The sequence below is a fragment of the Sus scrofa genome, chromosome 4, assembly GCF_000003025.6.
Source record: "Sus scrofa isolate TJ Tabasco breed Duroc chromosome 4, Sscrofa11.1, whole genome shotgun sequence".
NCBI classification, from domain to species: Eukaryota; Metazoa; Chordata; class Mammalia; order Artiodactyla; family Suidae; genus Sus; species Sus scrofa.
The window spans coordinates 97,512,692-97,537,832 of NC_010446.5; the positions used below are offsets into that span (position 1 = coordinate 97,512,692).

A 25,141-nucleotide genomic window follows, 5' to 3' on the forward strand; every position below is an offset into this window, starting at 1 on the left:
AAAGGGGAGCTTGACAGCTGTGATTCTGCCCACTGAAGGAATCAGGAACCTACTCTTGTCAAGAGGTTTTCTGCATTGACTGTTTTATTGAAGAAATATTTGTTAAGCTCCTACTACGTGTGAACAAGACACTGCGCTAGACGCTATGAACAGTAAAATGAATTAAACCGCGGCGTCCTGGTCTTCAAGGAGCTTACAAGCGCGAGCTCCTGCTGTCACCACCGCTGCCTCCCTGCCCACGCACTTATACACACAAACCCCCCAGAGGATGAGAAGGAGGAGTCGGCAATTGCCAGCAAGATCGAGTTTTTCTTGGTTCCTTTTCTGGAAAACACAAGGATCTCTCTCTGCACTCAACTCACCCTGCTCGCTCTTCCACGCCCTCCTTTCCATCCTTCCCTTCGGGTTCTTTCTACCCTTTCCCCCAGGCTCTGCGACCTGCTTCCCTCCCCAGTACTCTCTTCTCACCCGCCCCCAACCTGCCCAGCTGTCTCTATGCCATCTTCTTTCCCTCGGTTTCTTTCCTTGGCTCCCCACTCTCAGTCTCCCCAGATACCGGTTCCCTTCTCTTCCTCCCCCCCGCTCCCCTCTCCTGGGTCTTCTCTTCCAGCACCGGGGACAGCTCCAGCCCCCGGAACAATGGACCCCACCTTAGGGCTCCTCTATAAATTCTCCATCTTAGTGCCTTGCCTCACTCGTGATTGGGGAGTAAGGTGGGGGAAGGGTTATTATCAACAGGACCAGCTGCTCTTCTGGGGGTGGGAAGGGAGTCGGGAAGGAAGGAGATAGGAGGAGGGCGTGGCTCTTGTCTGGATTGTGCGTCCCTCTCCAGGGTAGAGAATTTGTATTCCACCCCTGAGACTGACATCACTGATGTCAGGGGAAAGGAGGTGGGAGTGGGGAGGGGGGTGTGGAGGGGGGAGGTTTTTGTTGAGGAGAGCGCGGCCGGAGAGCAGAGCTCCGGGACCCAGGTGACCGGGAAAGCAGGCAGCCCCAGCGGCGGGAGCAGCCGGCAGCAGCCCAGGCCCGGGGACCGGGGTGGGGGTGGGAGGGGGGCTGAGGGGAGGACCTGAAGGGGGGCGGCAGGGCCAAAGGGACCCCCCCGGAGCTCTGCCGCCATCAGAGATCAAGCATCTGGCATCAGGGATCTTCGGACCCAGCAGAAGGATCAGCCACAGGGGAGGTGTCCTCCCGGGGAAGCCAGCGAGCGCTCCACCTGCCCCACATCAGGAGTGCCCTCCCCCACCCCCACCCCCACCCCCGACGCTGCTGACAAGCGTACCAGCACCCTAACCCCTCAGCCTCCATTCCCAGCGCCCTTCTCTGGCCCTTTCCTCCACCTCCAGCTCTTGTCTCAACCCCCAGTTCCCAGTGCCCCTGCTACCACCCTAACCCTCCAGGTCTTGGCCACACTGCTTCCCATCCTGGGATATTGGCCAGATCTCTGGGAGGGAGATCATTTGTTTGGGCTATGCCCCCTGGTGGCATGACAGTGTCTGCCTAGACCCCTGACCCTAGCCCTCAACTCCCAGGGCCTCCTTTGTGTGCAGCGCTGCCCTCTGTTCAGCACTGTGGTTGGGGGCCAAAGGGAAAGCCAGCCCCGGCTGGGCCCCAGCCCCGGCCACTTGCCTCCTTGCTGGGCAGCTCCCCCTGGCCTTCGGGCCTCTCCCTGCTCCCCTCGGCCCCTTCTCGTGGGCCGCCCCAATGAAGGAGCCGGATGCCATCAAGCTGTTTGTGGGGCAGATCCCGAGGCATCTGGAGGAAAAGGACCTGAAACCCATCTTCGAACAGTTTGGTCGGATCTTCGAGCTGACTGTCATCAAGGACAAGTACACCGGGCTGCACAAGGGTGAGGGGTCAGGCCAGGCTGGAGAGGCTTCGGGGAGTGGGCTGGGGGGCTGGGAGGCTGGGAGGAGGGGGCAAGCCAGGCTGGAGGGATGGAGGGGCTGGAAAAAATGGATCTGGTTGGGAAGGAAAAGAGTTGAGGGGCTGGGGAGTGTGGATGGAGGAGCTAGAGGAGAACTCAGCCAGGGTGACCAGGGCACTCCTGATGGAGGACTAAGGAGAGCCTCCTGGGGGGAAGAGTTAGTTGTCAAAGGGGCTGCAGAGATGTGGATCTCAGAGCTGAGGGGGATAATGTCGTGGATAAACTCAAGGAAGGATAGAGGAACAAGACAGCTGGTTTGAGAGATAAGGAGCTGGGCGGGTGTGTGTGTATATGAGCGTGTGTGCGTGTGCACACACACACACATACACACACAAGGTTGAGAGTCTTAGTAGCCTCAGATACTACTGGGATGGGGGTTGGGATGCAGAGTCAGGTGCTCAACCTGGAAAGAGTGGATGGACAGGGACTGGGCAGGGCAGCTTCAGGAGTAAAGAGAGGGACCTGGGAAACAGTGTGCGAAGGACAGAGATTGGTAAAGATCTGGGAAGTGTGGGGGACTGGAAAGTTAAGAGAGCTGGGGGGAAGAGAGGCTGAGCCTCTGGCCTAAGGGCTGTGGGGCTAGGCAGGGTCAGGCGGGTCAGGACTTGGAGAGCTCCAGGCACTGGGACCGTGCAGCCACCCCATCCACCAGCCCAGGGACCTCCTGCTACCCTCTCTTCCCTTTCCTTCTCTAGTCCACTCTCCACCCTCCACCTGCTTCCTCTGGAGTTGGGAAGGAGGAAATAGGGGACAGGGGATAGGAGAGGGGTGACGGTGACAAGATGGAGGAGGTGGAGGTGAAGAAGAAAGAGGAAAAGAGACCAGCTAAGGGAGAGAGGAAGCCACACTACACACACTCGTCTGAGATCACATGCCCCTCTCCTCCCCCCACACCACAGCCCTGGCTCCCGACAGCCCAAGCGCTCTCCCGCGTCCAGCACCCCGCCGCCGCCGTGCAAGCCTCCCAGCCTCTGGGTCTCTGCCCCATGCCCATCAGCCCAGAGACTCCCGAGGCAGAAGGTTTGCCCCCTCTCAGGCAGGCAGAAGGCAGCCAGAAGGGACATGCGCCCTAGTCCCCAGTCTCGTGGGAGGGGGAGGCCTTTTAGGGAGGGGAGACCGGGGACTCCCCCCGGACCTGGTCTCTCGGCCCCTGTCCCTCCTCAGGATGTGCCTTCCTGACATACTGTGCCCGCGATTCAGCCCTGAAGGCCCAGAGCGCCCTGCACGAACAGAAGACGCTTCCAGGGGTGAGTCCCAGCCGTAACAGGGCTAGGGGGCTGCGAAGGGCCTTAGAGGGGGCACCACTTTCCCAGGACACAGAGCATCCTTTCACCTCCTCTCAGCACCAAAAGCCCCTTCCTTCTTCTAACATCCCTCTTCCTCGCTGAAGATGCATGTGATGCTCCCCACTAAGAGAGAAGGAAAAGAGCGGTTAGCAGACTAAATGTAAACTTCGAGAAATGCAAGCAGAGGCCGCCCCTTCCCCACTTCCCAACCTGCCCCTGGGGCGACCCTTAGAGGGAGGACTTAGCTGGTTGGGAGAAGACTTTGTTCACCAAGTGTGGGCAGAAAGAGCAGGAGGCACGCAAGCGCTCTTTTGTGTTGGGGGGGGTAGGAAATCTGGCCGTGAGGTGGGGGAGGGGTGCCCGAAGCCTGAGATGGGGGGAGGGGGCCTGCTGGACTGGCACCTCTGTGCTGACTTCTGAGCTGGGACAGGCTCATGGCTCCCTGGAAAAGCCTCGGGACAGTGGCACAGGGCATCAGGGGACATCAGGGGGCATCAGGGCCTGGTGAGCCTGAGTTCACCATACGGAGGCGGGCAGGGGGCAGCAGGCAGGGGCAGGGACAGGGGCAGCCATCAGTGCGGAGATCCGCCAAGTGTGCCCAGGGAGGCAGGGGTGGCCTCTGTCGTGGCCTCCCTCCTGCAAGGTCAGAGCTCTTTGTCTTCTCATCCAGCCTTGCAGCTTGTTCCTGACCTGGGCTGGCAAGGGTAGGAATAAGGAATCTCAGACTGCCCCCACTTACATGTACTGGGGGGAAGGATGAGCCATTCCCTTTCAATAGCCATCTGCTTCTGCTGTGTCCCCTGGAAAGTACCTCCCGAGAGCGAACTCCATCCTTCCCTCCAGCCAACACGTGCTAAACACAGTCTGCGCGCTGGAGACACACCTGTCACCTCCTCACCTTCTTTCCCGAGTGGGAAATGGAGATGGAGCCTGATTCTCCAGCTCTTCCTGGGAGGAAAACAGACAAAATAGATGGGAAAGAGGGTAGGGAGATCAAGAAAAATTAGAACTGTTTCCACCGCTCCCAACTTCAAGCCCTCCATAGGTCTGTGACCCCCTCCCTGGGTCCCCACCCTGAGAACACTGGGAGAGCAGATCCACTGCCAGCTCCCTGCTTTCAAGGGCAAGGCAGCCCAGAACCACCATCGCCCACAGAGTTAAGGATCCGTGCATGTGTGAGCAGGCCTGGGATCCCAGGAGCACGTGTGTGTGTGTGTGTGTGTGTGTGTGCGCGCGCACGTGCGCGCGCATGCATCCCAGGAAGCCTGGTTCCCATTGCCTGACCTTGCAACTCCCTCTCCCTTTCTTCTGTGAAGGCCCCTCACAAATCAAGTTTTCATCTCCATTGCTGTTTTTTCTATTGCCTCTTATCTCTCAGAGCCCCTTAGGAAACCAGAGGGGTGGAGAAGGTAGAGAGCAGGGGGCCTGCAGTGGAGACGTGGGTGAGAGCTACCGCCCAGGTGGGCAGGAGCCCCAGGGCCCTCTGTGCCAGCTGGCGACTTCTGCCCTGACTCTGTCCCCCTCTGGCCACCTGTGTGGCTCAGGCAGGGCTCCTTCCTGGGTGTAGGAAGGCACTGCCTCCTCTTCCTGAGGAAATAAGCCCTAGGGTGGGAGGCAATCAAGAGGCTCACCCTGGTTGATAACTGTCTCCCCCACCCCAAGCTCCCAGGTGAGGCTGAGTCCCCCACTTTGGTCCTTGCCCCAGGAGACTGAATCCAGCAGCACCTGTCAGAGCCTTTGGTAGGAAATGAGGGATTTTTTTTTCTCCAAAGGGTGCCCCCATGCTGGGGGTTTCGGGGAGCAGACCAGGGCGGTAGATGCCCATCACCAAGCTGTGCCTGACCCTGTTTGCCCCCAGGTCTCTTCTCAGCCACCTGCCTTCCTGGCAGCATTGTTTCCCCTCAGATTGTCCTTGAGTGTGTGTTTGTGAGTGTGCATGTGTGTCCAGTGTGTCAGCTTTTGCACAATTGTGTTGGGACCTTCCTCCTCCTCTCTAATCTCTGTGCCCTCTGACTGCAGCTTCTTTCTTTACTGGAGGCGTTTAGCCCTCTCCTTTTTCCCCATCTTTGTCACCCTGGAATCTAGAAAGATGGGAGCTAAGCCCATCTCCTTCTCCCTCCCCTAAGTGTTCCTAAGGCAGGCTCTGTCACAGGGCCCTGGATTCTTCCTGAGAGTAGGGTGTGGCCTCCTGGAGGTGATGGTGTCAGGAACTCCCTCAGTCTGGCCTGCCCCTCCCCTCCACTTGGGCCAAAATCCCCCTCAGGGGCCATGGGTCCTGCCCATCAGCTTGCTGGGGTTTTTTTTCGCTTTTTTTTTTTAATTACTCAAATGAATTTATCACATCTGTAGTTGTATAATGAACCTAACAATCTGATTTCACAGGATTTCCATCCCACAGCCCAAGCACATCCCCCCACCCCCCAAACTGAGACCTGCCCCTCCCCCTCTACTTGGGCCAAAATCCCCTCAGGGGCCATGGGTCCTGCCTGTCAGCTTGCTGTTGGGCAGGTGAGTTCTGGCTCCAGGGAGAAGACCTATGCGGCCTGGGACACCAGGTACAAGTCTGGAGCCAGGAGTGGCTGGGCATGAGGCCTGTGCCCTCAGGAAAATTAGATTTTGTGGGCATGGGGAGCTCTTCTGGGAAGGAGGGTCTTTGCTGTTGGTGAGAGAGACTTATTAACAAGTGGCCAGGTTGGTGGGGGGTGTCTCAGAGACACCTGGTTGGAGTAGAAATAGCCCCTTCTTCTTTGGGAGGCCCTGGGGAGGGCTTATCACCTGGCAGGTGGTAGCTAGGGAAGCAAGGCCCGGGTTGCCAGGTAAACAGGGCCCAGCTGGACTCGGGGGAGGGGGCAGGTGTGCCGAGCTGAGCTAACAAAGGCTGAGCTTCCCACAGGAAGTGCCAGGCCAAGGAGAGGCTGGGAATGGGGCACTGGGGGCCGCGGAGGGAGCCGTCTGCTGTAGGGGTGTGGGCAGAGCCTCCGTCAACCTGGGCTGTGCTGTGGTCTGTGCACTTGTGTGTGTGTTTGTGCGAATCCATATCAGCTGTGGATATTTATTGATATGCTATTTTTGTGCCTGGGAGCCTCGCAGGGAGGGAGTGCCATCCTTTCTCTCTGGATCCCAGGTTCCCCATCCCCAACTAGAACAGCAAATCCCCAGGGGCCTGTGGGGAAGAGGTTAATGCCTAGCTTTAGAAGTCCCGGAAGCTGTGACTGCGGTTCTGATCCCACCTCTTCTGCAGTGGGGGTGGGGGGACTGGCTGCTGAGATGCCCAAGAGGCTTCCTGATGGCTTTGACCCGAGTACAGGAGAGGAGAGTGAAAGACCAAGCAAGAGCCCTGAGCATCGGCCCTTGCTACACAAACACACACCCCTGAGGAGATTGAATCTCTGATGGGATAATCCCAGATTGGTGGAGGATAAAGCTGGGGCAGATTGGCCAGAGGATTTGTGTGACTGTTACCCCCCCTCCCCTACCAGCTGCTCTCAGATCCAGGGACTTGGGGGGGAGGGGTGGACAGGGAGGGAGTATTGGTTGAGGTGGGGCCTAGATTCCGGCAGAGTCCAGCCAGACTATATGGCGTGATCTGACGCCTGGGAAGAGGGTGCAGGGTGAGCAGGGGCAGGAACAACTATTATTTCTGCTCTTCTCTGTGTTAAATGCTGACGCACAAGATCTCCAAGGCCGCCCCATCCAGCCCATTTTACAGATAAGGAAGCTGAGGCCTAGAGGAGAGAAATGACTTGTCCAAGGTCACCCAGCTCGTGAGTGACAGGGCCAGTCCTGGAAGTCCAGTGCCTTTCCTGAGGGTAACTTTAACCCCACCCTCAGAATGTAGATGAATGGCTTCTTCTGTTTACTTATTTTTGGTCACTAGAACTAGGTCTGCTCCACCATGACATGAGTGGGGTGACCAGGTGTGGCTCCAGGGGTCAAAGTCTTCAGTAGCAAAATATTTTCAGACATGAAATACTGAGTCCTTCCCCTCCCTCTCCAGTTCCTAAGATGCTGCCCACTGTGGTTAAGGAAATCAACCTGCAGGCTTCATTCCCAAGTCTTCTCACCAGACAGGAACAGGGAGAGGGAAACAGCATTTCCACCGGAGGCTGAACAAAGGGAGATGATGCAGGAGTAGGGGAGAGGGGAGAGCTCGGTAGGACTTCCGGGGTACAGGGTACCGGGAGAATGAGCACGGGACAACAATTCCTCCTTGAGAGCTGTCTCAGCCGTGATACATCAAGGATTTGATCTGGAAAAGGAAGGCAGGAGCCTGGACAGCACGGCCCCTCCCTCCAGAATCAGGAAGCTCTCCTGGGCCCCTCCCCCACCTCCCAGCCCCCACTAAATCCTCCACCCCCTGCATACCCTATTCCCACCCCCCTCCCCACTCCTTCTCCGGGTGTGTGGAGCAGCAGAAGTGATGACGTCACCACGGTCGCCAGGGCGACGGGGACGGATAAATCAGGCTGAGTGGGCGGTTGCCATGGCGCGCATTCTTCCGTTGCCACGGAGACTGGGCATCTGCTCCCTTTGTGCTGCCCGAGTGCCTTCCCCCGGGGTCAAGGGGTGCAGAGGGGGCAGAAAGAGAGGCAGACACACCTCCAGGGGTCAGAAGGAAGTCCGGGCATCTGTGGGGTCTCCCTCAGTCTAGAGTCCTCCTTGGGGCTGCTGGATGGGTGGCCTCTGTAGCTCCTACTTTGTAGAACTGAGGCAGCTCCTGCCGAATAGCCCTTGGGTTGGGGCCCATCTCAGACCTGGGCCCCTCTGGGCAGCCCCACTCTCTCCCTCAGGACAGCAGTACCTCCCCCAGGCCCAACCATCTGGGGCCCTACCTGAGCTTGTAGTCGTGTTCCACGTGCATCCTCCCCTACATCCTCTCCTTCCACTGCCTCTAATCCTCTGGGTCCTAATTCCAAACGAGACTAAGCCCCATCCCTTCCTTCCCACCAGCAGTTCAGAGGGCTGGGCCTGGGCTCACTCCCTGCAGCCTCTCCGGTCCGGCGTGGGGAGGGCTCTCGGGGTGTCCTGGGGAGGGTGCCAGCAGTTGCCTTCTCTTCTTCCCTTTAGATGAACAGGCCCATCCAGGTCAAGCCAGCCGACAGCGAGAGCCGTGGAGGTAGGTTCTGTCCCTTTGGCCACAGTCCTTCTTCTCAATCCCCAGGCCCAGGGTTTGGAGTAGCTGAGGGGCAGCTTTTCCTGAGGAAGGGAGTCTGAGAATTCTGGAGGGTTCCCAGTCAAGGTGGGCATAGGAGTCAGCGAGGCGAGAGGGGCTATGAGCTCACCCATTACAGAGATGGCAAAACTGAGGCCCAGAGTGGCGTGCAAGGCAGTCCTTCAGAACTGGCATGTGACCTCTGTGTAACTGTAGCCCATCCCCCACCGTCATATCCTAAGTGCCATGGGTCCCGGGGTGAGGGGGCTTCCAGGGAAGAGTTGAAGGTGAGGAGCAGGGCTGGAAAAGCAGCCAGGAGGCCCTGAACCTACCCTTCCTCCTGTGCCCTACCCCCCAGAAGACCGGAAGCTCTTTGTGGGGATGCTAGGGAAGCAGCAGACAGATGAAGACGTCCGGAAGATGTTCGAGCCTTTCGGGACCATAGACGAGTGCACTGTGCTCCGGGGCCCAGACGGCACCAGCAAAGGTAGCCACCCGTCTGCCACCCGCCCCCCCCCCCCAGGGCCTCCGCCTTCCTGCCCCTCCCACATTTTCCTCAGGCAGTGGGGGCCCTCCAGCATGGACACTCACCCTTTTCTTGTCCCTCTTAAATGCTCCAGGCTGCGCCTTCGTGAAGTTCCAGACCCATGCCGAGGCCCAGGCGGCCATCAACACCCTTCACAGCAGCCGGACCCTGCCGGTGAGCCCTGCTGCCTGGCCCTCGGGCCTCTTCCAGCCTCGCTGGGCCCACACCAGACCCTGGCTCAGAGGGGACAGTCCATTCCGGATAGGGCCTCTGAGTTTATTCCAAAAGAATTTTCTGGCAGGAGAATCAAACCTCTTAGGGACAAGCATCACCTTTCAAATAACTCCTCCCTGTTTCTTGTTCGCCACGCCTGTGCCTCATCTTCGGTCCACATGCCCTCACGCTCCTCTCCTGCCTCCTCCATCCCTCAGCCTCCTCCACCTCACACCTTTTCTCCCACGCTTCCCATACCCCGCCCCTGGCTGGACATCAGGACACGTGCTTAGAGGCCCCACGTGACCTCTGCACACTCATCCCACTGCCCCCGCACAGCAAACCTCTCAAACGGAACTGGCTGGCTCCCAAGGAGGTGAGCCTCTCATAACTCAGGTTCTCCAGCAGAGACTGGACAAAAGCACTTAGCAGGGTTTTGGGTGCTAGGATGCAGCTGCAGGTAGAGAGCTGCATTCCAGAGCATAGGGTTCTACAACTCTTGCAAAGGTTCCAGGCTGATTTTTCTAGGTGTGGGCTGCTATTCAGCTTCGAGGCTGCATCCCTTGAGCACACCATGAGGAGGGACATGGGGGTGGGGGTGGGGTGAGGGAGTAGCTACCGGGCAAGATGAGCTCAAAGGTTTGTTGCTGCTGATGCGCCCTGGGGATGATTTCCGGCTCAGAATCCTCCTGGAGAAGCCAGGAATGCCCTCTGCCTTCCGGTAGCTCTCTCCCCTTTTAAGCACATGCCCTCACATTCCTTGATGTTGTCTAGTCTCTCACACAGCCTGGTACAGGGGAGGGGTGGGACGAAAGTTTCCCCACTTGACATAAGAACAACAATGGCTGCCCTCCCAAAGAGGCCAAGCCATGCGAGATGGACTTGGGGCCAGGTCCTGAGGGCTCTGAGGAGGAGAGACCCCCAACTCCATCCCGCTGACCTCTTGCGGGGCTGGTGCCCAGGGTGCCTCATCCAGCCTGGTGGTGAAGTTTGCTGACACGGAGAAGGAGCGAGGTCTCCGCCGAATGCAGCAGGTGGCCACCCAGCTGGGCATGTTCAGCCCCATCGCCCTCCAGTTTGGAGCCTACAGCGCCTACACCCAGGCCGTGAGCACTGCCCCTTGGGGCCGGGCCTGGCCCACCCCTATCCTGGCCTCCTGTCCTGCCCCCACCCTCCCAATGCCAAGGTCCGGGGCTGGGAGGGGACCCAGGCCAGGGTGCAGGGGAGCTAGCCCCACTCTCTCTCCTCCCCTGTCCCCAGCTGATGCAGCAGCAGGCGGCCCTGGTAGCGGCTCACAGTGCCTACCTCAGCCCCATGGCCACCATGGCTGCCGTGCAGATGCAGCACATGGCCGCCATCAATGCCAATGGCCTCATCGCCACCCCCATCACCCCATCCTCAGGTACGGCCCAGGCTGGGCTGGGCAGGGTGTGAATGGGGCAGGTCAGAACCACGCCGTGGTGGGGATGGGGAGAGGGGCATATGGCTCAGGGTAGCCGTGGGGCCTGGGAGAGGTCAGGGGTCAGAGAGTAGCTGCCTCCTCCCCTCTGCCCTCAGACTTACTGACCGGTTTTCTGCTGACATTTGTGTGTCCACTTCTCTGCTCTGTCTCTGCCGATTTCTCCTCCCCAGGAACCAGCACCCCTCCTGCCATCGCTGCCACACCTGTCTCTGCGATCCCTGCTGCCCTGGGCGTCAACGGCTACAGCCCGGTGCCCACCCAGCCCACTGGGCAGCCTGCCCCTGATGCTCTGTATCCCAACGGGGTCCACCCCTACCCAGGTGGGGTTCTCTGCCTGCCCACCCCTCTCCCCAGCAACAATCCCAGCCACCACTCTCACTGCCTGCAGGTGTGACACACCTTCCTCTCCAGGCTTTGGGGTTACAAGGCACTTTCTCCTGCTATTAGCTTGGGTGGGGTGTTCCTTCCACGTCTCAGCCAGGGAAGCTGAGGTGTAGAGAGGCCAAGTGACTTGGCCAAGGTGTAGAGCGCTGCACAGCCAGTCACAGACTCAGGTCTTGCTAATGCCTGGCCCTCCCCTCTTCCCATGGCTCTGTGCCTTTCTGCTTTCTCATTTCACATCCCATGCTCTCCCACGAGGCTCTCCTCCCCACCTGCTGGGCCTCTGCTCCAAGAGCCACTGGTGGGGCTCCCAGCTGCGTGGCAGCCCCACTCTCACGGTCAGTGCTGCTCTCCCCAGCTCAGAGCCCCGCGGCCCCCGTGGACCCCCTGCAGCAGGCCTATGCGGGGATGCAGCACTACACAGGTGAGGAGCCCCGGCCCCGGTGGAAGGGTTGGCAAGAGGAAACGGGCCCAGAATTTGGGCCTGGGCTTCATGGTCCCCACCAACCACGACCGCGGACTCACTGACAGGCCATACCTGTGAGATGCGCCTTTATGGGTGGTGCACCACGGTCTGAGGCAGCTCCTCCTCTGGCACCTTAGGGCCCAGCCCTGTCCACTCCGTCGGCCTGGGCTAGGGGGAGGGACACTGGGTTGGCTGGAAGGGCTGGGGGCATCTCAGGAACCCCATCTGCGCTCTCTGTTCCCCCCCGCCAGCAGCCTACCCGGCAGCCTACAGCCTGGTGGCACCTGCGTTCCCACAGCCTCCTGCCCTGGTGGCCCAGCAGCCCCCACCTCCTCCTCAGCAGCAGCAGCAGCAGCAGCAACAGCAGCAGCAGCAGCAACGGGAAGGTGTGGCCTAGTCCCGGGGGAGAGTGTTCAGGGATGGGGTGCCCCTGCTGGGGGCTCCAAGGCCAGCTCTGTCTGGCCCCATATGTGGGGATGAGACTGGAGAGGGGTGGCTGGTGCCCTGGCCCACAGCTTGGGGGCTGCCTTCCCTGGTCCCTCGCGCCTTGTCTGTCTCCCAGACATGGAGCTCTTCCTTCCTTCTCTGCTGCCACCCAGGCCCTGACGGCTGCAACATCTTCATCTACCACCTGCCCCAGGAGTTCACTGACTCAGAGATCCTGCAGATGTTTGTCCCCTTTGGCCACGTCATCTCAGCCAAAGTCTTTGTTGATCGGGCCACCAATCAGAGCAAGTGTTTTGGTAAGAACAGGATGATCCAAAAGATAAAATATGGCCCAGGTGAGGACAAGGTCTGATACATTCGAAAGCACTTATGGTTGCAGTGGGCCCAATATTTGAAATCCAGATTGTGCAAAGGTCTGAAAGACCCATTTTTTTCTTTTACACTCCCAACACCCCACACTTGCCTCTGTCCAGGCCCATCTCTTCCTCCAGAAAACTATAGCTTCACCTTTTTCCTTAGGAACGGGTCAAATCCATGCTCTCTGAGGAAGTTGTTTTCAAAAGGAAGGCTTAGGGAGCAGGGTTTAGTTGCCTTCACTCTTTTTTTTTTTTTTTTTTGGTCTTTTGTCGTTTGTTGTTGTTGTTGCTATTTCTTGGGCTGCTCCCACGGCATATGGAGGTTCCCAGGCTAGGGGTTGAATCGGAGCTGTAGCCATCGGCCTACGCCAGAGCCACAGCAACGCGTGATCCGAGCTGCATCTGCAACCTACACCACAGCTCACGGCAACGCTGGATCGTTAACCCACTGAGCAAGGGCAGGGACCGAACCTGCAACCTCATGGTTCCTAGTCGGGTTCGTTAACCACTGCGCCATGACGGGAACTCCCTGCCTTCACTCTTTGAAAGGCTGCTTTGGGAAAGGCTTCAGAAGTCATTTAGGGTCTGGAGTGGAGCTTTCAAAGGACAGGTTCTGAGCTCTCCAGGCCAAGGAAGGGGTTGCCCCTCAAAGAATGTGGACAGGAGCGTCCTGGGGTGTGCAGGAGGCTAGACTGGACTCATTCACTCAACCTGTCAATGACTTACTGAACGCCTACTGTGTGCTGGGCAGTTTTCTGGGCATTTGGGAGACCTGGAGGAAGTAGGGGGGTGATGGGAAAGCAAAGAGCAGGCCTTGGTCTAAGCACAGAAGAGTGAGGAGGCCAGGGCAAGCTTTATGCCCCTCTTACCTCAGGCTTTGTGAGTTTCGACAATCCAGCCAGTGCCCAGGCTGCCATCCAGGCCATGAACGGTTTCCAGATTGGCATGAAGCGCCTCAAAGTCCAGCTAAAGCGACCCAAGGATGCCAACCGGCCCTACTGAGGGCCCCCAGGTGGGTCCTGCTCCCTTCCTGTGACCTCTCCAGCTCCCTCACACCACAGCCAGGGCCCTCACTTGGACTTCCCCCACCCCCTTCCCCACCTCCCTCAGGATACCCAGCCCTGACTCTGGGCGCTTGAAGCAGGGATCTGGAGCAGCTTTCTCAGCTGTTTCTCAGTCATCCATGTCTCTCCCTCTCACACACACGCACACACAGACACACACACACACACACTCACACACTGTGACCCCAGAGCCAAGTCTGTCTGTATCTGTGTCCACCCCCTAGAACTTCCCCGATATCTGTTCTCGTCTGTCCGGTCAGTGTCCATGTGTCTTGTGTCTCTCTCTTTCTGGTTTTCCTTTGGGTTGGAGTAGAATTAGGGGAGTAGGGTTTGGGGAAATAGGGGGCTGGTTTAGGGTAGTGGAGGGCCCTAGAACCACTGGCTCCTAGAATATCTGTCCTGAGAAGCGAGGACATCAGGCCCGGTGCCCTGGACCCCGGGTGATTTCCCCTGTGGGACAGTGGAGTCCGAGCATCAGGCCTCTGGGGAGCAGCTTTGGCTCAGGTGGAGGCAGCTGAAGGTGCTGGACTGCCTGTCAATCTCACTTATCAGGTCCCCTCCACTCCATCACCGGCCACCACCTCAACCTCATGGCCGCAGAGCTGTGAGCTTTGATTACTTTTGTGTTGTTTAATCTTCTTTGGACCAAACCCCTAAGAAAACACAACCCCAAAACAATACCCACATTTTCTGTTTTTCCCCCTTTCCCCCCAATCCTGGCTGCTTAACTCCCCCCACCCTGGGGGGCCCCCCAGCCCAGGGCCCGTGTCCATTGTCGGCCGAAGCCCCCATCCCCGGACCCCTGCTCCGGGCCCCTGTAAGTTGCATGGAACGAGCGTGTTGTCTTTGGAGCCGATTGTTTGTTATTTGGGGAGGGGGCCGCGGAGGGAAGCGCCCCCCAGCCCAGGGTCAGGGCCGGGGGCAGCTCGCGGGATGTGCTTGGTCAACAGTGGTTGGTGACTGTGGTCCGTGTTCTGTGCATTTCTCTCTTGCTTTCTTTGTTCCTTTCCAAAAAGGAATGAGAGCACCCCCCAGGGGCTAGGGGGTCTCACCCCTTGAGACTCCAGCCCCAAGCCCAGCCCTGGTTCCACCCTGGCCTGCTCTGCCGCCCTTTTGCGGATGCCCCCTTGCTCTTTTTCCAGGTGTCTGTTCCTACACTGCACCCCTCCTCCTTTCTCCGAGTCACCTCTGCCTGCCTGTTTGTTGTCTCATTTCTTTGCCTCTCCTCCTCCAGTCCGTCTCCTTATCTTCCAGTCTCTCTTTTTCTCACGGGGTGTTTGAATATTTCCTTCCTAATATCCTTTGGTTTCTTGTAATCACCAGCCCCTCCCTCCCTCGCCCTCCCTCCCTGCCCCTTGTCGAATGGCTGGGGGCCCAGATGGTTCAGTCTGGACCGAGGCCTTTGTGATGACCGCCTTCCTCAGCCACCTCTGCTCCCCCAGGGCCTGCGACCTGCATCGGGTACTGTGTTCCCCGCAGCTTCACCCACGTTTCCTTCCTTTCACAGGTCTGGAGACACCAGAGGAAGGGGCACCTCACCCCCTCTCCCCACGACTGGCCCCAGCCCTCTCTGCACATCTGCCCTGGGCCTTGACTGGGCTCTGGGGCAAACGCTGCTTCATGGCCCTTGGGGGCACAGGACACCGGCCTGCTGCCACCACCCCGTCTCCCCTGAAGGGCCTGTTTCCTCCCAGGTGCCCTTTTGGCCTTTGTGAGGGAGCAAGGAACAGGCTCGAAGGCTCCGGGGTACCTGCCCTCTGATGGGGCTCCTGTGCCGGGCCTTGTGCGCCCAGCTCTCGCACTTGCCTCCCCCACCAGTGGGCCTGTTCTACCTGTGCTGCCGGGAGGGCAGCAGGGGCCTCCCCCACGCGCCCCAGCTCCCCCAGCCCCAGCCTCTTCCCCTCACGAGGGGTTTCTCAGAAGCTGGTTCTCGCACCCCCTGCCACCCTCGGCTAGAGGTAGGATATCCCTGAACCCTGGGCTCCCAGCCCTAAAACTCACTGCCTCCCCGAGGGCCCCCTCTAAGGAGGGTGTGGGGCGCCCTGAGGGCTGCCTCTCTGCCAGTCAGCCACAGAGACCCTCCTCCTTTCACGAGGAAAAGACCTCCCCCAACCCCCTAAAAATGTTTACAGTCTCTGCTGGTCCCTCCATGTAAATACCACAACCACCCGTGCGTTACCCGGCCCGGCCCGGACGCTGCCATCTCTCTTTCTGGGAGTTTAGACAATGTTTCCCTTGGATTTTTTTCTCTCTTGATTTCTCCCTTTGCTTTGGGGGGTAACTGGGTATCTGGGAAGAGGGGTGTGGGGAGGGCTAAAGGGTTTATTACCTGATCATTTTCTTTAGAAAGAGGTTTTAGGGAGAAGAAATGGGGTGGGGGTGGGAGTGGTAAGGGGAGAGCGGGGAGTCAGTTTCAGACACTTCTCTATGCTTAACTTATTTATTTATTGCATTTTACTTTTAAAGAGTTGGTCTTTTCTGTCTAAATAAAGAAAAAAGTTTTAAAAGCACCACATAAGCGTCTTGGGAGGTGGAAGGTAGGGGACTGAGCGTATCAGGGAGGGGGAGGGTGGGGAGGGAGAGTGAGGTTGGGAGAGAAAACTCTTATCAGGAAGGCCCAGCCCTCGCCCCGGAGCATGTCTGGGGCTTGATCAAGCTTCAAGATCCTATCCTTCCACCCTTCTTTTGCACTTAATTCTGGAAAGCTCTGCAGAGCTGGGCACAGAGGGGAGAAAGCAGGTCGGCAGGCCTCTCCCACACTCAGCCCTGTCCCGCTGAAGGCTGAGGACATCTCACAGCCCAGACCCCAAATTCTCCCTTGTTCATGTGGGTGAGCTGTCCCAGCACCAGCCAGGGAGGGGGGCGGATACTGGGAGCTGACTGCACCACCACCATCTATGAAGCAATTGCTCTGTATGTGGCTCCCTTCTAGGCCTTTAATGTGCATTTCCTCGTTTAACCTCCCAACAACCCTGCAAAGCAGGACTTTTTTAGGGCCGCACCCATGGCATATGGAAGTTCCCAGGCTAGGGGTCGAATTGGAGCTGCAGCTGCTGGCCTACACCACAGCCACAGCGACGCCAGATCCAAGTTGTATCTTTGACACCCCCCCAGCTCTGTGCAATGCCGGATCCTTAACCAACACTGAGCGAGGCCAGGGATTGAACTGGTGTCCTCACAGATACTAGTTGGGTTCATTACTGCTGAGCCACGACAGGAACTCCAGGATATAATTTTACAGACAAGGAGACAAAGGCTTTGGAGGTAAGTTAACTTACCCAGTGTCGCAAAGTGACTAAGGGATGGCTGCAGGAACGGAACCCAGGCAGAAAAGCCCATGATGCTCTTGTCTTATAACTAGATCCAAGAAGCATCTAGCAGGCTGGAGTAGTGACCCCTATCAAGCAGAAGGCAGATGCATTAAGCCCTAAGATCCCTCCAGTTCCTAGATTCCTCTGTGAACTGCTTTCAGGCTGGGGTCAGGGGCTCACACAAGTATCCTCTTTGATTCACAGCCCATGGGGCACTGGCTTCTTGGCAGCCACCTGCTACTCCACCCTCTTTACATCCTGCTTATAAAGGACCTTCCAGCCCCAAACTGGCCTCAGGCCAAAGCTGTTCTGGGAGCTTAGAGAGATGAGTAAATCCCCACCTCCACCCCACACTTCTGCCTTCTCTTAAAACCGTCCCAAACTAGTAAGAGTTAAAAAGAGAAGTAACATGTGCAGCACTCTAGGGATGTACCTGTGGACATTGTTTCAGGAAGAAAGTCTCTTGGATAGGTTAAGAAATCAGGGATAGGACTTACTCAGAAGGAAGAGAATCCAGTCAGGATTCTGAGCCAAGTATGAAGGATCTGAAATCTCAATTAGAGATACAGGGGTGGGGGCGCGTACGCATGCTCAATCAGAGATGGGAAGAGGGAGGTGTGCATAAGGAGGAGGAGAATAGGAGTTGGTATTAACATAATGAATGTTCCCCTGAGCTGCTCACATTGGCTTTGCAACAGTTTCTGGGTTAGGACAGAAAGATGTAAGGTTTAAACCAAAGGGCAGCTCCTGGAGTGATTTACTGGCTGGTAGATTCTCCTGGGATTTGGGCCTTGGAGGACTAGGAAGCCTCCTCCTTCCTGGCATCTTTCCAGATCTCAGGAGGCCCCTCACACAAACCTTGAAGACTACATTTACTGCCTGTCACTGCTCCCTGCTGTCTCCCCTCCCTGCAAGGCTGCAGCCAGATTTTCTCCAGAGAAGCGGTGACTAAGTCAGGTTGCATGGTGGGGATGAGAAGACAGAGGCTTCTTTTGGAGAATCGAAACAACATCTGGACACGGAATCTCCAGGTACTCTGACAGCAAAACACAGGAGGCCATCTGAGACAGAAAAGAAACTTGTTTCTTGTATGAAGACAGATTTCTTGGGCACGACACCAGCTTCAATATCATCGAACGGGTATAAAGGAAGGGTAGTGCTGTTAGCTATCAAAGTTCACTAACATCTCTGAACAGAAGAGGCCTCAGTAATAAAAGGCAGAAGAAACAGGAAATGATGACAAATAGGATCACCCAACTTCAGACCAAACAAGATGAAACTCAGCACCAGTTTCCTCTAAAATAATTAAGTTACTGTTCAAATGTTAATGGCAGCATAAAGAGAAGAGAGAAGGAAAATAACTTCTCGAGGCAGAAAGTGGAGCTGACAGGTTAATAGCAGGGGCTGGGGAAAGCCTTCCAGTTTTAGAAAGAAAAACATTTAGGTCCTTCAATGCATTCCCATTCTGGGTCCGAATTTTCAGAGCTTTAAAATCTACGAATGTAATGCAAAGTGTGTCATTTCCTTAGATTTGACTTGCAGGGTTTCCTTTGCCTTTTAATTCTCCTGCTGAAATTTTAAAACCCTTCACTGCTTGTATTTGCGACTGATAGCCAAACCTCATTCTCTTCTCCAAATCTGAGAGCTTGGGCAGCCCTGAGTCAAGCTTCTGGCTCTTAAGATTCTCCTTCTCTGGCCCCTCTGTCAGTCTATGTCCCCAAGTTGACAGCTTCCCCTTACTCCCCATAAATGAGGTTGTGTTTTCTCATCTGCTTGATGAAAATAACTCCCAGCTGTGTGTTTCTAACCTATTGGCCCTCTGTCGGTCCTCCTCGCTAGTCAAGAGCACCACCATGTACCCACTTAGGCCAGGTCTCTGACCACACCCTTTCGGTCACGTCTAGCATCCAAGCTGCAAAGCCCTACTGGCTCTCTCTCTAAATGCATCTTTACTGCCATCAACACTGCCCAGGTCACCCTCGCCCACTGGAGGCCTGCAGTTCCCTCCTCACCTGTTTCTGAGTTCCCTCTCCTGCTCTCCTACGACCTGTTCTCCAGGGAAGCCACCTGCCTTCTACAAATTCATTCACAGATACTTACTCTGCCTTTTTCACTGTTGAATCCCCACCACCCTAATTGGTGCCTGGAACATTAGAAACTGCTCAGCAAATAATTAAGAACTAACTCCTGGACACCAATATGCAGGTTTCTCACACATGCCTAAATCATAATAGGTCCAGAGCTAAAATATTTTCTTCCCCAGAGTTTCAAGTCTTAAATATATCTATTTTATAATCACCTAGACATGAAACCTTGGGAGTCTTTTACATAAATTCAATGTTTAGTATTAAATCACAAATATTTTAACTCCACAATTTTTCTCACACCCATTTCCCCCATTTCAAGTTATCACTGCCCTAACATAATTTGAAATCATGCAGTTTCTTATCATGTCTAGTTCCTAATTGATTCCTCTGTATATATTCTGAAACATCGATGTTTCTAAACTGCAGCTGATGAGAAACAACAAAACTTTTTTTTTTTTTTAATGTAGAACACTTCACCTGGCATTTAAGGCTCTCCAAAGGCTGATCTTGTTTTATTCCTACATGCCTCTTAAGTCCTAATCAAATAGGACCATTTCTTGTTTATCTGGGCAAGTTTGATTCTCCACCCCGTATCTTTTTGCTCCCAAATAGTTATCTGGCATATAATGGCTTAATAAAACTTGCTGAATGCCTTTTTGTTGAAATCTTGCCCATTCCCAGTGGTTCACCTTAAACACCACTTTCTTATGTTAAGATTTCCTTAACAGCCTCCATGGAAAGATCTTTCCTCTTTTTCTGGTCTTTCTGGCACTTAACCCTTCCACTGCTGGGTATCATGTTCATTGCTCTGTGAGGCTAAAAGCTAGCAGAGACTTTTACTTTGTTTTTGTATCAATTTCAGTATCTATGCCCTGCACACAGAAGATATTCAATAAATGTTTGACTTTAACTTCTGTTAATTCTAACTCTGGAGTTTCACTTTCTACTTCTCTGGATTCTTTCCTTGTTAAAGAAAAAAATTTTTGGAGTTCCCCTTGTGGCAAAGTGGGTTAAGGACCTGGTGGTGGTGTCTCTGTAGTAGCTTGGTTCCCAGCTTCAGTTTGATCGCTGCCTGGCACAGTGGGTTAAGGATCTGGCATTGCCACAGTTGTGGCACAGGTTTCGGCTCTGGCCTGGGAACTTACACATGCCTTGAGTGCAGCCAAAAAAAAAAAAAAAAAGGAAAAAGAAAGAAACATTTCCCTCTATTAGCATAGTAATATTTACCAGATTCCAAATATTCAGTGCTGATGGCTGAGTGAGAGACCCAGAGCAACATCTCTTCCTGAACTGCCAAATAAAATGTCCAGCTACTCCTTGCTCTTATTCTCCAATCAAGGAGCAAAAGCACACAGAGATTATAAAAACAAAAACAGGAAGGTCTATAAAAATAATTTAAAATATCCAACCTAAAAGAAGTGCTGGGCTTTTCAGTGCAGATTCAGCCTCTGCACTGAGCAGAGTAGGTTTTCCTTTTTTTTTTTCCAGCTGTGCCTGTGGCATATGGAAGTTCCCAGGACAGAGACTGAATCCAAACTGCAGCTGCAACCTATGCCACAGCTGTGGCAATGCTAGATCTTTAACCCACTGCACCAGGCTGGGGGATTGAACTCACACTGCTGCAGAGACAATGCTGGATCCTTAACTCTCTGCACCACAGCTGGAACTCTCAGAGTAGATATTCTTAAGAGTACGCAGGCCATAGTATATGAGATTCCTCTGCAGAAGCAAAGAACATGCAAGACTACACTTATTCTCAGGAGTATGGGCAGAGGAAGGGCTATAACACCCAGAGTACATGGTATTGGGCTGCATTCATTAGAGGTAATATGTACCTTTCAGTTCAGATTCCAGAGAGAAGTTTCCTAAGTTATTCGAAAAATGAAAAGCCATATACACGTTGCTGGGGGTAAGGGAACAGTGCTAAGATCTGTCCCAAGGGCTCTGCCAGGCTCTATCTGCATAAGGCTGAGGTCCGAGAGAAGTCCTGTGAGTCTTAACATGGAGTTTGTGCGAGCTGGCATAACCAACCCTGAGAGCTCAGGGAGAAGAAGGGATTTTCAAAGGAGCCACTGGAAACAGAGCTCTGGGCCAGGGGGCCTCCTGGCTTCTCCTTTTCCCACCCCTCCCCATCTCCTGCCCTTTCTAGTTGCTCAAGAGAACTGGTGAGATGTTCCCGCCCATCTTCAGACTGAACATTCGAACTCCAATGTCCCTTCTTCACCTCTTCCCACACAACCCAAAGGATTTGTAGTCTAGGAAACCAAAGGATAGTTTCATCAATAAATCAATTTATTTAAAAGAATATGTTACAATTAATTACACTAAGTGACATTACCAAACAAGTTTAGAGTGGTTAGCTCTAGAACAAGGAATGAAAGAATCACTGTTAGCCATTGTGTGTCTGTGTATTTTCTCTTCACATTTCTTAAATCACAAATAAAAAATACAAGATACTGCAGTGAAAATACAATTAGAGTTTCTCTCAAATAAATTAAAAGTGTGCATGGCCTGGGGAAAACTGAAGCCCAGCTCACCAGCTTAAAAAGGGGGCATGATATAAAATTGGTGTCCAGGTTTAGCGGTTGGCTAAGTGCCTCCACCCCATATCACTCCCCTCTTGACTCTGTTCTTCCCCAGAGCCCTGAGCCTCTCCCACAGCCTCCATTACTGCTGAGCAGTGAGCTGACGCTGCCCGTCTCAGTGAGACCTGGGGGAAGAGGAAGGTCGGAGGAGGAATCGGAAGATGGGGAGCTTCTTTAGAAGCACACCCGCCGCCTCTGCTCTCTTGAGTATTCAGCCACATCACCCTCCCTCCAAAAGGAAGCTAACATGACACAGGGAACCTGGGAGGAACCTAGTGGTATGCTAGAGTCCAACACACCAAATGGTTTCTACTGCTAAATCAGTTTAGCCAGAGAACAGAGGAGAGAAGGGAGGGCACAGCTGTCCCTCTAGGTCTGGAGATTTCAGATCACCCAGGATGCAGTCCTCTTTAAGAAAACTGCTTTCCAGAGCCAGGCCCTAAGTTGGCAAATTTTGAAATGAGAGAGAGGCGTCACCTCCTATTAAGAGCCCTATACCACTGCTCCAAGCATTGGATTTGGAGCTACAAGAGGGGAGAACCCAAAGCTACTGGCCCGGGTAACTAAAGGATGAAACTAGATGGGCCAGGCATGGGGATGTTGAACATTTATCTAACTCCTCCCCGAGAGCTGTCCAGGCCTAGGAGCTGCCCTGAACACTCATCTGTACTGAGCTTAGGCCCAGAGCACAGGAGGGCAGAAAAAAAGAGAGTAGAATAAAAACAGGAAGAGCAGAAAACCCAAAGCATGGCCCAAGGAACCCTTCTGCAGGGATTAGTTTCTGAGGGCCTGCATTTTCTCCTGATCCATAAAAACTATGAGCTTTGATCAAAGAGGATAGAAACTCTTTGTTGGGGAAGGGAGAACAACAGGAGTTCAGGGACATCCTGCTGGCTCTGCTGGGGCGAAGCAGGGGGAAGGGAGAGCCTCTCCATCTCCTAGAGACAAACTGCAGAAGAAGACTGAGTAGAAACCTCCCTGGGCAGAACCCAGGACCGAGAAAGGTGGGAAGGATTCGAGAAAGGAAGTACAAAGCAAGAGGGAAAGGGTATCACACTAACATTGCTTCATGCAAAGAAGAGCTTGACCCTATGGCGCTCCACCACCACGGCGACCTCTGCCTCCATGGCAGGACACCTGCTGTGGGTGAGAGAGAAGGCAGCGCCCCTTCACGTGCCCCACCCATCCCCTTCAAGCTGTAGCCGGGGGCTTTGTGAGTTGTATAACCTGAAGCAGGGGCTGTTCCTAAACAGATTCTACTAAGAGGCTAACTACCTCTGGGGCCTTCCCCCAGTCTCCAAGCATCGAGTGAGTGCCAGGTCAGATGGGGAACGGAGCAGCGTCTATCCACACTAAGGGCCTCCCCGATGCCCTCATCTGGAGGTCAGCATTTGGGCTTTCCATGGACTCCCGGGTTTGTTCATTCCTCTCCCACTCTGAGGGATCAGGGGACAAACTGCTGCTATTTTTAACATTCGAACAAAGCCAGTGCCAAAGCCCTCTTCAGCATCTTGGAGGGGGCAATCAAATACCTTCTTTCCAGGGTCCTATGGCTCATTATTAAATTCATTTAAGCCAGATGATGTTAATTCTGTGCCAAAGCCTCCAAGTCAGGGATCACTCTCTGCAACTTTAAAATTCAGCTTTCTTACATCCTGTGCTCTGTGATTCCACCTGGCTTTGGAGAAGGGGAGGGAAGCTAGGATGTCCTATATGATCCCACACTCCCCAGGGGAAAGTGGCTGCCAGGATAACAGAGTGAGAAAGAAAAGTGGCCTGCAAAAACAAGTTACAAAAACCAGAAACTTCAAACCACCCCAACACTGCTCAGTGGAGTTGAATACAACCAACTACGGTTGTCTCCCAGTTAGACAAAGCAAAAATGCCATCCTACGGAGGTTTTTGTTTAGAAGGTAGAGACGGAAAAAAGAAAAGAAGGCTCAAAAATGTGTTTCAGGTGCATCCGAGCCAGACCTGGAACTCCCAATGCGCTATCTTTGGAGCCTGGGGGTTGAGAATGTTGCCCTACTCTAGGCAGCCCTGGCCCAGACCCTGGGATGTAGCATTTAGGTCTCAAAAAGTCTAACTGCAAGGTCAGACGAGGAGCTTTTTGAGGGACAAAAAGGTTTTCCTTCAGTCTCCTTTTAATTAAAAGTTAAGATCCAACCCAAATCAACCATACTCCTACTGCTCCTTCCTGAGTCCTGAGCTGGCTCAGATGGGCTATGGTTTGCTTGGCACAGACCATGGACCCAATCCAAGTTTCCCCAAGGCCTTGAGGATACTGTCAGATCCCTCTCCGACACAGCTGTTTAAGGAAGTCGAGGAGAATGCAATAGTTATGGGTGGTTACTGGTCAGGAATGGAGTGGGGAAAAGCTTACGCACATAGGGCCTTTCTGCCTCCCTTCCCCCGACCTAAATCCAATCTTTGTGCCTAAAGGTATCAGCTTTAACTCTGGTCCCGAGTACTGTCCCTGCTTTAGAAACAGCAGGGGAATGGGAAATCACAGTCACGAAGTACTTCAGGTTCCTGTGGCATCAACATCATCCTGAGGGCACCCCGCCCCACTTCATTCTAGGCCAACCGCAGGAAAGCATACAGGCGACCCTGGAGAAGCAGGAAGATGTATAATGTGGCTAAAAGCCATGAGTGGAAGAGAGAGATGAACCAGGAAAGTTGTCTTGGAATCAAGAGGCCACACCAAATCATTAGACTCTCCCTACAGATCTGCAGCCTTGCTGCCCTTGAGAAACACACCTTTCTCCTCCCCAGCAGCCTCTCGGAAGATAAAGAAACTATGCTCCTCAGACTCTATGGCAACCCATGATCCACAATCGTCACTCAATACAAAAAAGGGGGAGAAACCCAAGCAGGTTGTAAACTTTGAGTCCTTCATGAGGAGAGGTATTTTCCCTGTAAAGTTTTTTTTTTTTTCTTTTTAAAGTTTGTTTCAAAATAAAGAGAGCAAGAGAGAAGTCATGAATTCTAGTGAAAGGTGTGTAAAAACACAAGCTAAAAAAGGTACTGCCATCAATATGAAATTTAAAAAGAAATATATATATGTATATACGTGCAGCTAATTTGTGTATATATAATTTTTACATACATACATATATATGTCTGAACAGTGCAAATGGATGGAGTTCATAGTTCCAGTTTTAAAAATATAGTACAAGGAGAGTCTGTTGGTATGAGGCCCAGGTAAAAGGACAAAGATACCTTTGGCGAGTTGGTTGGGCTTATTTCTTTTCCTGTCTTAACTCAGTTGACTCCTGGTGCTGACCAATCTGCTGTTCTCTACCAGCTCAATTCCAGAGATAGGAAATTCAGAGGGATTATTAATAATATTTAGTTTAGGGCTTTTGAATATAATGACTTTTTTCCGTTTTCTCTTCCTTTGTGTTAATGGTTACTCTGTCTGACATGGGAGACGAAAGGGATAAGAGGATGAGGGTGAAAAGAAGGGAAGGGGGTAACGAAAGGCTAGGTGGCCACATCCCTCTGCTGTGACCTCGCCATCTGGAAAATGTTCTGAAAGGAAAAAAAGAAAAGAGTTACTACTGGGAAGCCTTAGGTGTCCACGTCTCCTGCCATCTAGAGACAAACCCTCACACATGTATGACTGGATGACTCGAACTGACTGGCCTCTTCCCCTGATATAACTTCCCATCGAGGTTCACAGCCTCTTAGAGCTGGAAGGAACCTAGGATGTTAATTATCTGGTTCAGCCTTCCCGTCTTATGATGAGAAAAGATGAGAAAACTGAGATCCAGAGAGGCTGATTTGCCCAAAATCAGAGAAAAAAAGATAGGAGAGAATCCAGATCTGTCTCCCAGAGCCCAGTGTACTTTCTACCATACCAAGAATATAATGTT

The 25,141-nt window shown here is 54.0% G+C and overlaps 2 protein-coding genes across 13 annotated transcripts in view; one reads left to right on the top strand and one right to left on the bottom strand.

Moving 5' to 3' along the window:
* On the top strand, positions 872 to 22,735 carry CELF3 (CUGBP Elav-like family member 3). 10 transcript variants are annotated; one of them, XM_013997147.2, is made up of 14 exons: positions 872 to 971; positions 1,744 to 1,849; positions 3,092 to 3,174; positions 8,281 to 8,329; positions 8,724 to 8,852; positions 8,986 to 9,065; positions 10,067 to 10,210; positions 10,365 to 10,506; positions 10,737 to 10,886; positions 11,306 to 11,371; positions 11,665 to 11,799; positions 12,013 to 12,156; positions 13,091 to 13,228; positions 14,788 to 15,791. In XM_013997147.2, exons 4-13 carry the CDS (start codon positions 8,281 to 8,283, stop codon positions 13,216 to 13,218), a joined length of 1,167 nt encoding a protein of 388 aa, XP_013852601.1. In that variant the 5' UTR covers positions 872 to 971; positions 1,744 to 1,849; positions 3,092 to 3,174; the 3' UTR covers positions 13,219 to 13,228; positions 14,788 to 15,791. The 10 variants fall into 10 exon arrangements, 8 of the variants coding, with proteins under 8 accessions (XP_013852601.1, XP_013852599.1, XP_003481499.1 ...); XM_003481451.4 differs by having other exon boundaries at positions 955 to 1,849; positions 14,788 to 15,790; XM_013997143.2 differs by lacking the exon at positions 872 to 971 and having other exon boundaries at positions 978 to 1,849; positions 11,668 to 11,799; positions 14,788 to 22,735.
* SNX27 (sorting nexin family member 27) overlaps positions 20,952 to 25,141 on the bottom strand; it is an 87,174-nt gene continuing 82,984 nt past the window's right edge. For 2 of the 3 annotated variants that reach the window (XM_003125761.6, XM_013997139.2), the window contains one exon: positions 20,952 to 24,797. In XM_003125761.6, the coding sequence (XP_003125809.1) occupies positions 24,750 to 24,797 (48 nt within the window). In that variant the 3' untranslated portion in view covers positions 20,952 to 24,749. The remainder of the gene's footprint in view (positions 24,798 to 25,141) is intronic. The other variant, XM_021089855.1, reaches the window with a different exon arrangement.